Source organism: Haemorhous mexicanus, chromosome 7 (assembly GCF_027477595.1).
Source record: "Haemorhous mexicanus isolate bHaeMex1 chromosome 7, bHaeMex1.pri, whole genome shotgun sequence".
NCBI lineage: Eukaryota > Metazoa > Chordata > Aves > Passeriformes > Fringillidae > Haemorhous > Haemorhous mexicanus.
Window position 1 is genome coordinate 33554519 of NC_082347.1, and position 12113 is coordinate 33566631.

The following is a 12113-nucleotide window of genomic DNA, read 5'->3' on the forward strand; positions in this document are numbered from 1 at the left end:
ATGAGCAAATTCTCTTCCATTCCCAAGGTCATTAATGAAGATACTGAACAGACAAGACTCAGAACAGATCGAAAATCGTATCCACTCCTAATAGTAATCCTTCAGCTCCAAAATTCTTTCAATTATGGCTGTGACTTGTGTTTCAAGGAGAGGAAAAAATCAACTTCATACCTGTACACATGTAGTTCCTCAAATTACTTCCTAATGAAAATAGAAAACAGCATCAGAAGTGATATGTCTAAGGCCATGCATGGGTTCAGTGAATATTTGAGCCTAATTTACATCACCTGATCTCCATATCTGGGTTTCCTCTCATCTCAGGGACTGTGACTCTGGAAAACATCTGAGACCAAGGCATTGCAAATACTGTCAGCTTAGCAACGAACACAATAACTGTGCTGAAGAACAACCTTTTAATGCAAATTACTCACAGCAATTATGCTACGTGTCTTTTACTGTAATTTTGCACTGCATAATTACATGCACATAGATTTCTATAACTAATGGTTACTCAGCAATAATTGACTAGCTTTTGTTTCTTTAACTGCCAATGCTTTATGACAGATGAAAGCTGAAAACCTTTTTGGGGTTTATGGTCTCTCAGGCCTGAACTCTGGCACAACACACAGTGATGAACATTTCCTACATGTTTCTTTAGAAAAGACATGAAGTCCCTTATTCTAAAGATAGCATCAACTATGATAATACCTTTTGGATAATTACATTAACAGGTTGGCCAACTTACAGGAGAATAAATAAGGACAATAATTCTTGCCCAGCAGTGCAAAACACAAGGAACACCTATAAATAAAGACTGAAAAGAAAATGGTTCAAGAAGCAACTCAGATCAATGTGGATCTTACCTTGAAAACACAGGGCTATTCAAAACACGATGTACCATAAGAGAACAAAACAGAGAGCTCAAAGCAATGATCCTTCTAAATAAGCCTGACAAGCTTTTATTATAGAAAAACTGGATTAAGCAAAGACTAGAGATAAGTGCTTTATCTGGCATTTGGGATTTCAAAAGACTGAGAAATAGGAAGACATTTACAGAAATAACACATAAGGTCATCACCAACAAGAATTGGGTTTAATTCAAGATACTGACAATAATTGAATTCTAAGTTTCCTGCTTCAGCCTAGAGTTGTCAATTAATTGAGCCTTGCTTGCATGTGAACATTGCTAGAGGCCTCTTACAGAATCAGCTGATTATAACTTTTTCTTCCTGAAGACTGAAGCAGTATCCCTCCTTCTCAATTTAGATAATGATCATCTATGCAGGTTTTATTACATTAAAGCCCCATTCCAATTAATTCATATTTGCCAGATGCTGTCACAATTGCTGACAGGTGTTTATTACACTCCAGGTCAGCCTGAAATCACCATAAGGGAAGTCTGCAGCATCAGAGCCATCCCATGATGGCTGAATGACACACAAACACCCCCATGAGGAGAAAGGAACTGCAAAAAAACTCCATGTACAATAACCTTGTGGGGATGGGGGAAGAGAAAGGCAAAATGGCACCTCCAACAAAACAGTGGCTCAGGAGTGGGGATGTCACTTCAACCTGCTTTTTAAGTGTCTCTGCACCAGCTCATACACTGGTAGAGGCACATCTACAATGAGGTATTTTAATGGTTTAATTTCAGAAACTACCTGTAGTGTAACAAAGTTATTAAATTAATTATCTCAGTGAGTTATTTTTAAAAAACCACAATAACAAAAAAAAAATAAATCAAAAGAACACTAGAAGAGCTTGTTAAATGTCATATTAGCAAACAGTTTAATTTATTAAAATGACTCCAGTACACCTCAGTGCTTCTACAACAAACACGCATTACACATAACAGGTAAACCACAGTAATAACATTCTCCAGTCAGCAGTTCCTGGCTCATCAGCACAGAAACACAAAAACAACAGTATCTTACATCACCTCCCAGCTCAACCTTCTTCCACATGGTGCTTGGGGCACTTCTCTGAGGAGCAGGCAGGCAGCTGAATGCAAGTGTGTGTCTATGCTTCCTGATCAGGGGTGGTGAGTGCAGCCCTGGGCTGCCCAGAGCACAGAGCCAATGCCCTGCCCAGACTACAGGCAGTGAACTCATGGAACACAGGGAGTGCAATCCCACATTTCCATCTCTAAAAATGGGACATCTACAGGATGGGCATGGAGAGGTTAAATTTCTCATAGCATGAAAAGACACTGGCCCAAAAAGGTTTGCACACCTGAGTATTATGCTCATAAGAATTACGAGACTCATGTAAGTCTTTATAAAGTCTTAAAATACAGTTGTGGTAATTCAGGGCCAGTCCTTTCTCTTTTACTGGTTAACTTTACTGAAATCAACTTGACCTGGAATTTCAACAGCAAAGCAAACATGAAAAGTTAATAAAATCAGAAGACACTGAAGGTGAAAATACAGTGCAAGTGTTGGTTTTAGTCTTTTTGACTGTTACAGCCTGATAATTTTACATTCTGTGCTTTAATTTCAGGAAAAAGCATAGATGTTGTGTGTCAGAACATACATACTAGCATATATACATGTATACATCATACACACTTGCTGCAGAATGCAAGGGCTTCCAGTGGCATATGATTCATAGTACCAATCTATCACATGCAGGTTTGTTTTTTCATACAAAACCAAAACAGTTTTAGAGGTGGCCCTCCTGCTGCATATATAAGTATCCATTAATGTGTATTCACATGCATTATTACCCACTCATTGATTTACGTTAACCAGATTTATTGAATTTTTTTTTTTAATGTAAGCTATAAATTATTTTAGTTGCAACACCTAGCCAGAGCACTCCAGTGACCACAGTACTCCTGGGTTTTATGGTAACTAATACCTCCGTTGGCAAAACATTCTTAATAAAATGACTCAAGTTTTGTTTGCTTCATATTGCTTCATTTTTAAAAAAATTTTTTATGTACAAACATTGCTGTTAGTACACTTCAGATCTGCTGAAGTGCAGTAAACTATGAGAGCTCGTTATTCAGAAGCACCTAGACTTTTTTTGATATTAAATGGAAGCCATCAGCAACAAACATTGTATGGAGAATTCATCAGGTGGATGAACTGTGCACATCAGTGAGTATGAGATGAAACTGTTTTCTAAACAGCTGGTAGCCTTCACAAAACAAATTATGTGTGATGTAGTCAGTCCTGCTGAGACAGCAGAAGGACATAAGAACACAAGCGACTCTAGGGTCAGTGTTTATCCATATTAATGTAGCTTTGGTTCAGAAATTCTTTAAGTGTTGTAGAGCACCTGGTTTAGTGACAAAACACATGCATCTCACAGTGCTAACAGTATAATGCTAATAAACTATAAATTGCAGCTTTCAAATATTAATAGCATTTAATAAAAAAATTCATAGAAATATTCTTGTTGACAAATGTGCAGAACAAATGCAAGCTCCTTGGCCACAAACTCTAATTGTGTGCATCAGTTTTGTGCTGGCATAACAGTGCAAGTGCTGGGATTCAAGTATGATTTTCCATGTTTATGTTAAGAAACAGATTACATGATGAAGTTTGGGGGATTTTCTGCTCACAAGGCCAGGATGTGAGAATCAAGCAAAGCAATGCAGCAAAAGAAATGTTTAATTTCCCTCATCTAGAAGGCATAAAGGAGGGAAAACACATTTCACAAGCAAATCAGCTTCACATACCACCAAGTTATTGCTTCAGCTAAATCTGCTGTACTAAAATACAGGACTACAGGTTGCAATCTAATCTGCCCTCACATGAAGAGAAGATGAAATCTACAGTGCAAGTTCTCCATGAAAAAGGATCAAATTGCAACACTAGAGCCCTGTTTCATAGGACAGAATTTATTCATCATTCAGTTTTGCCTGAATTAATTTTATTTGTAAGTCAGTTAGATCACAGTCTAAAGTACATTGTTTATATTTCTGTGTTTCTAGAGGTACTACTTCATACCAATTTAGGTCTGCTTAACAACAGAATATAATATGAACACTTGTTTCCAAAGAATTGACTAAATTATTGCTGAAAATTTAGGGTCAAAATTAAAACTTATTTCACCAAATCAAGACTTTACTCCACTTAAAAAAATCTGACATCCTATTAATTAAAAAACCCAAACCAAACCAAAACAAACAAAAAAAACCCCTGAACTTATTAGGTTTTTTTTTTTTTCAATTAAATAGTAATCTAAGATTTTACAAGATATTCACATTCAGGCAACTGTCTCCTGACTCATCTGGCTGAATGACAGATGCCATAATAAAAGCAAGAACACTACTCTCACATTCTTCCTGACAGCAGTGATTAGTGCAATTTACCAGTGCACTACACAGTTTTAATAGTGCAAGGTGTGCCTGCTGACATTTCTCACAATCATCTGCTACATGATCATTATTCTCAGATGTCTGTACCTGTAATTTTCATTAGAATGTTGGCATTTATGTTAACACTTATGAAAAATTATGGCTTTATCCATGAAGTATATAGCTTGCCTAAGCAAAATTTTTGAGCCATTTTTCAAAACAATAAAACTGAATTCAAATGAAAGTTACTTGGTTAAGCCATAAGCTGTGTTGCCACTAAACTCAAGATCTCAGGGTTAGCTACAGAACACCAATACGTGTACTTGTGCATCTGTTACAGTCTTTAAAAATTTATTTAAAATGTAACACTGATAAAACTTTTTGTACATCTAAGTCTAATAATTTATCTTATTTTTTGCAACATGTTAAATTGCTTGTATCGAAAGTGTCATCTGAGTATCGCTGTATTACAACAGGACTGGGACTGTAAGAAACCCATAAATGCACACGTAAGAAGGCACTTGTCTTCCAGTAGTTCAAGTTAGAGAAGGCCTTACCCAGACAGGGGCACCTTACACTTTGAAGGATTAGCAAATGTCCCCAGGCTTTGCCACAGTCTCAAAACCTGTCCTCATGTCCCTGGACAAAGGTGCTGTGTGTGGTCTATAACACCATGAAGCTCATGACGAATTCCAGCAGTTTCTGCCTGTTGCTCTGAGGTAGGAACACAGTGCCAAGTTCCAAAATGGTGTCTTTCCTTTGCTGAGTCTGCTTGAAAACCTGAAGCACAGCATGAACACATGTAAGCATCACCATGTTAAAGCAATCTTCTTTCTTCTGAGATTAAAATGTTATGGTCTATACTAAGATTTCCCTTGTTTACAAGACTTCTTTCTTTTCATTTCTTGAAGGCTTAGATGGCAATGCCTCTAGGTATTATTACAACTCACTCAAGGCTGAAGCCCTTCAGGGGTTATGGAAGAAAAGTACAGTGAGAAATAAGTACAGTGCGTGATAAACAGCCAAATCTTAACAGTGAGGGACAAAACAACCAAGCAAAGACATCCAACTGAAAGTGTAAGCACTGTAAAAACAAGAATGCTATGCTATAAAAGATGCTCAGCAAACATTACCTAGTTCCACTATTCATTCTAGTTTATCCTGCTGTTGGAAAATGATGGATTCAGTATGTGCTTTCCTCACAGCTATTCAGTCTACAGAAAGATAGCTTTACTTGGCCAACTATTGTTGGATTATTCAATACATTAGAATTTAAAGGCAAAAACTTCAAAACCCATACACAGCAACATTTTTCCTAGATGTCAATAGTTTCTAAATTATAATGCTGTATCTAATGTGGCATTCAGGAATCCATGCCAGTCTGATGAAAGAAAAACATTTCACTTGCAAAATCTAGATGGGTGATTTATGATTTGAAATACTAATGGTAAAGTACAATACTGGATATATCTCTTAAAGAAGACCTGTATCCTCATGGAGAACACTGAAGGTGTATAAGGATGGCTCTTCTGGAGCATCAATCACTGCTAAGCCAAAATTCAATAACTAATGGTTTTTTAAAGATTTAAGTAGACTTCAAAATTAAATTTAACTGTTACTGAGCACAGAACATGCTCTCAGCCTTTCAATATTGTTCAACAGGGACACAGAGTAGAACAGAGGAACTTCATTTGCTGTGAATAAAAATGTCTAGTCACCCATCCATCCAGACAGGCCCTCCCAGGGGCAAGAAGTGCCCTGTTCTGCAGCTTGTGGTCTCTGTTACAGCCCTCAGCCTAAAGGAAACCAAAATGCTCCAAACCCACAATACATTTCCACAGATACAATCACTGATTTTAAAATGACATTGAACAGAGTCCTTGAAATGTCCAAACTGTGCTCATTACTGAAATGAAACTTAACAGTCCCCAGCTCTGAGCACCAAACACTTACTCCAATTTCCTTGAAGACTTTCACTGCATTTTTCACATGACTGTAGGTAGCACTCTCAGCTGCAAGAGAGAAAACCCAGAGATAAACAAACTGAAATTCAATTTGGGCTACCTTGTGGTATAAAGAACAGAATGAATCAAACCCAAAACCAGTTTAACATACCATACACAGCAACATTCCTCTCTGTCCTGCTTATTAAGTGCCTGTGTAGCTTCTGAATATATTCAGACTCTAAAACAGGACCACTAAAATTGTGCACAAAGATGACAGCAGAGCTGTATGCCTCCAGTAATGGTCCCAATAACCTCTGCAGGAAAGTGATGTACTGCTGGTGCTCTTGGGACTGGCTCACCTAAGAAAAGGCAACAAAAGGTTCAGTGACAGAGTGGAAACCAGAAACAACCTGCAAGCCATAACGTGTTGAAACCAAAATAAAAACAAAAGCACAAAAACCTGTACAAAAACAAGCGAGGGGCACAGCATAATATAGGAGCATTGCAAAAAAAGAGGTTTATCACAAGGGACAAAACAGGCACTGAACATCACAGACCAATGCTATTTTTTCCTCCTCCAGGGTATTACTATTTGCCCAAGATAAAATTAAAGACATCATGCTGTTCTGCAGCCAGCAGAAGGGCTGCCCTACATTCACAGAGACAGACAGGAGGTTTCATGTGTTAACAAGATATCCTAAAGATTGCTCGTGTCAGCTCTGAGAAAACTAGCAATGTATCTAAAATCAATGTAAGCAATCTATGAAGTGAAACACAGGATGAATATAAACACCAGCTGGATGTGTCCCTTTTAGACTGCATGTAAAGAATAAAGCCAAGGTACTTAAGTCTTTATCAGTTTTCAGGACTCTAACCCATTGCTCCTCCACCTCCCTGTAAAGATTGTTTATGTTTCTTCAGCTATTTTCCTCATGTGAAAGAGACAGACTGTACAAAAATACTAACATTGCAAACCAACAAAAACTCACCCCCCTAAAAAAAATATCAGTACTTGTCCTGAATAAGCAAAGTAATTTACATCTCTAACAAGAGGGTTCAACATTATAAGGAAAATATTACCTTCAGGTAGCAATCTCTCTGCTCCTCTCCAAAATCACTGTCTTCATCTTCCTCATCACTTCTCCAAGATAACGGCTCAGGGAGTTTTTTATTCCACTGCTGTTCTGTAAGACTGGGGCTAACATCCTCCTGATCATCCTGCTTAAATTTCAAAAACAAGGTGGTAAATAGGTAAAATTCCAAATCCAGGCAAGTGATACGTTTATTTTATAATCTCTCATCTGACTTAATGCATTTATTAACCAGCATTTAATGGATGCAGTTGAGACTCAATTATAGGCAGCATTGAGAAAAGAAGAGAGAAGAGACATTTGGTGAAAAAAAGACTGGGTTTTTTTCTTGCTTCCTCCTGAGCGCCTAGGTTTGTTTACTGTGCACAAAAAGAAGTTGATGAAACAAAGATATGCTGAATCAGCTGCCTCCACTCCTAAGGTTTTCTTTGCACTGTGCACCTCTGGCAAACTGCACCATATGACGACTCCCCTACTACCCCGAAACTGCAAGCTGAGGAGTTTTACAGTAATTCTGAGATCAATGCAAAGGAATTAAAGAATGACAAAAGGCCTGGACTCCTGACTCCTGTAGAGTGGAAAGTAAAAAATCCATGTAGCTATGCTACATTTGAAAGGGCTCCAGTAACAAAATAAATCCCAAGTTTGACGACAGTACAAAAATAAGTGTCTTCCTTAGTAGCCTTACTGGCAAAATCAAATTACACACAGAGTCATGAAACATCACAGGCTGACTGTATCCAACTGTCTGACACTTAGGAACAGAGGAGTGAAGCAGTCTCAGTCCTGGGCACATTGTACAAGCTTTCAGTAACAACATATACTTCGAACAAGTCTCACAACTAAGGAGCATAAACCACCTATGGTACAGTACACCACTCCTACAGTATCTCTGCCACTTTACCTCAGCCACCAGGAGAATGCCATACTGGATCAGCCTTTCCACAGACTCATGGCAAACTTGATAGATCACCTGGCAAGGCTGCACAACATAAAAGGAATGCAGTGAAAAAGTCACATCCATAACACCCATTACAGCAAGATCATTCCCTGTTCAGTATGAATGTTTTAGATATAGCAGTATTACTTCTTTTATGCAAGCTGCTAAACTTTTATCAGCATAATCCCACTGCACCACTCTTGTATTTATCCTGGCAGACATTAAAAAAAGTTATAGTGAAATAGGATATTTAAAACATGTCCAAGATTTTTCCAAAATGCATTACCACTGGTAGAAAGCCACATTAAATATTCTCCCTTTTTAAAAGCCTCTAACCAAAATTTAGTTTATTAACAGTTCTGGAATAAAATCATCATAAAATTAAAATTATTGAAACTCATAACAGTGATCTATTTGGAATTTAAAGGAAATTACACTTCCAAGATATCTCTTACGTGTTTTGAAATGGAATAAAAAACCCAACTTCTTTTACATTATTCATAATAATTTATGAAATATTTTCTTAGTTAAAAAAATAATAATCAATTATTAACTCTGAAAGAAGAAGGATAATATTACTAAAGAACTCCAGTATATGAGCTAACATTACTACCCAAAAATACTAAATTTGGCTTATGCTTACGTAAAAATGGACAAGTCAAATATGAGTACAAATATAAGAACTAATTGAAGAATCTCTAGAATTTTAAGTAAATTCTATACATAAGAAAAAAAAAATCTAGCACTTAAAACTGGAAGTATGCAGTGTCTGAAACGTGAGATAACATCAACTCTCGTCAGTGTTTTGTAACAACAAAAACTGAAGTCAGGCCATGTTTAAAATTTCCACTAAGTACCAGGTGTGGCACAACATGAGAACTGCACTCCTATGCAAATAAGGGATATCTTTAGAATATAGAGCCTTACTTCCCAACATAATTTCAACAGTGCAAACTCATAGAGGCTGGGTACTCAAAAAGAGTTTTGTTTCTTTAGGTAGGTAAATAAATAAATAAATAAATAAATAAATAAATAAATAAATAAATAGTTTGGGCAGAATGCAAATACAGCTGTAATGATCTAATAACAGGAATGACACAAAATATGTTAGAGGAGCTGCTCTCTCAGCTTCCCACAACTTGAGGTGGGCTTCTTAATGCTGCCTTTCTCAGGAAAGGCCTAAAGCACAGCAGAAATATCCCAGGCCCATCCCAGCATCATCCACTTCAGCACTGGCAGGAGCAGCAGGTGGCACTCAGTGTGTGACAGCCATTGATACCCATCACCATCACACTGCACTGACAGTGAACAGACCAGAGCTGTGACACTCGTAAATAGCATCCTGTAATTTTTAAGTAACAAGCAGAGCAAAAACTGGACAATCAATGCAATTACTTACCAAAGACACAGTGAATTCATTGGAAAGCAAGTAGCACAAGCTGGCAGCTTTTCTGACCAGGTGCTCTTGACTGATTAAACTGGGAGAAGCACCACTGGTACCATTTCTGTACCTCCTGCTCTGAATCGCGTGAAGACTGCAGGCTGGAGAAGAAACAAACACAGGCAAAGTTTAATTTTCCAAAGAGCTTTATGGAAAAGGAAACATCAACCTTCTGTTTTGTCCACTTCTGGGGCTAAAAGGAGTCAAGTATTACACATGCCATTCAAGAATAAAGACAGACTTTACCACTATGTTTTGCCCAGTAATGTCAGATCAAAACAAAATCTCATTAAAACACTAGTCACCAAAACACAGGTTTTGCCATGTTGGCTCAGAACTCTGATAGTGCCTTGCCTATGGCAGTGACCAACACACAAATACTTCCAAGAAAGATAAAGGATGAGGGGAAAAAAGAATGGAAACGTTCCTCAAACAAAATACAAGTTTGCCTTAAAATTGTTTGTTAAGGTAAACATGAGTTGAAACAGGAAACTAAAAAATATATTGCAGTAAATACACAAGAAACTGATGGGTATTTTTGTGCAGATACTTCGACTTCAAGGATTACAAGAAAGTCTTTCCTTGATAAATCCCAAAACATACCAATAACAGCCTCTTTAATGAATACATGAAGTATTCCATTGCTGTAGAAGTTGAGCTCAAAGACAGCAGGTATTGTGATGCTGGGAGTGATGAAGAACTCATTGTTTCTGCTTGTGTTTGTGATATTTACACAGTTCCCCAACAAGTGGATGGCATGCATGACAACATCATCTGAGTTCCCTGAAAATCCCAAGTCAAAGTCACGGGCTAGGACCTCCTCCTTCATAGAGAAGAAATCTTCTACCAGTCTGGAAAGATCAGTTCCCTACAAATAAACACAGAATCACAGAGTTAAACAATTTTTCTGCACAAGAATCTATCAGTAAACCACATAATCAGCCATATATCAAACACAGTACACTAACTGCCAATAATTCAAAGCACAACACTCGTATCAGAAAAACTGATTTTCACTGAGGTTTTGATGAAGTAGTTCCACATGTTTTGAATTATATGCAATTATATTTAACAGCTGTGGAACTATTTGGGAATGCAAGGTTTTTCTTTGCTTCTTGGTTTATTTCACAGCCTGCAGAAACCTGAATACCTCAAGTTACCTCAAGATCATGTCAGAAGTATCATGTTTACATTACCTATGCTATAAAGTGAATGATCAATTAGCTGGGAATATTGCACTTAACAGAATGGAACAACTGATGTGGAACATGAGGAAAAGCCTTTCCTCAGGCACATCCTTTTATTGTTTTCTCCCAAGACGGAGTCATATCACATTATAAAATGCTTCTCTGGTTCCACTATTTTAGGAAATTGCAAAGACTGGACTGATGAGAATGGGTAACAACTTCCTCCACAAGCAGGATTATACAAGTGACCAATATTTTTCAATTTTTCTCAATTTATGAGCAATAAAATCTTCAGATTTGAAGGACTTTTAGAAAAAATCCAAAACAAACTTGTAGCAGGAAAAAAATTCTTCAAACTTTCATGCACAAGACTTCAGGTAAACATTAGTATCATTCTGCCATTGTGATAGATTATTTTAGCACTGAGGAACAGTAAAATCAATTTGGAAATTAACAGAACAATTTCTAGAGTATTCAGTAGTGAATGTGTTTTGAGATCTAAAAAACAACCCTAATACAATAAATGGAACCCATGTAATCTTTTTAAAAAACATAACATTTTGAATTACAAAGATCTATTTCCACATGAGCACTTATTATCATCCCATCAATAACAGCTTGTGTTCAAGCACCCACTGCTAACTAAAACATCAGCACTCAGACTACCTGAAATTCACTGTAATTTAAATGCATCTTTCTTTTTTAATCAGTATCATGCAATAGTAAAATCCATACTTTTTCTTTTTTAAAGTTAACAAGGCCAAAGCAATGTTTGGCTATTTAAGTAACACAGAAACCTTACCTGCCTGTGTCTGTACAGCAACAAACAGGCAACAATGTGGGTAGACATCACAGCACAGGACTTGTCAGCAGCTAGAGGTGAACAAGATAAACTTGCTGAGCATCTGAGACATTCCAAACACCATTACAAATGAAAGACTACCCACTATTTAGAAAATAATAACATTGATGAAGGCACAGAACTGTACCCACTGAATGAAATACAAAGAGTATTATGTGTGTCTAGAAACAATATTAAAGTAATCAAAGTAACTTGGACTAAGAAGGCCAAATAAAGCTCAAATATTTACTAAAGTAAGTAGTGTTTCCTGTGTATCTCTGGCACCATAAGCCACAGATCTACTGACTGAAGCATAACCTATAAAACCTGGCAGCACTGGTCCATGCAGCTAGATGAGTTC

The 12113-nt window shown here is 37.2% G+C and overlaps 1 protein-coding gene across 3 annotated transcripts in view; it reads right to left on the reverse strand.

The window, feature by feature from the left end:
• Window positions 1-1761: 1761 nt before the first annotated feature.
• The window catches only part of GPAM (glycerol-3-phosphate acyltransferase, mitochondrial), a 29822-nt gene continuing 19470 nt past the window's right edge, over window positions 1762-12113 (reverse strand). For 2 of the 3 annotated variants that reach the window (XM_059851961.1, XM_059851959.1), the window contains exons 14-21: window positions 11714-11784; window positions 10328-10592; window positions 9683-9825; window positions 8248-8325; window positions 7333-7473; window positions 6422-6611; window positions 6260-6318; window positions 1762-5086 (exon numbers count right to left, since the gene is read on the reverse strand). In XM_059851961.1, the coding sequence (XP_059707944.1) occupies window positions 4970-5086; window positions 6260-6318; window positions 6422-6611; window positions 7333-7473; window positions 8248-8325; window positions 9683-9825; window positions 10328-10592; window positions 11714-11784 (1064 nt within the window). In that variant the 3' untranslated portion in view covers window positions 1762-4969. The remainder of the gene's footprint in view (window positions 5087-6259; window positions 6319-6421; window positions 6612-7332; window positions 7474-8247; window positions 8326-9682; window positions 9826-10327; window positions 10593-11713; window positions 11785-12113) is intronic. The other variant, XM_059851960.1, reaches the window with a different exon arrangement.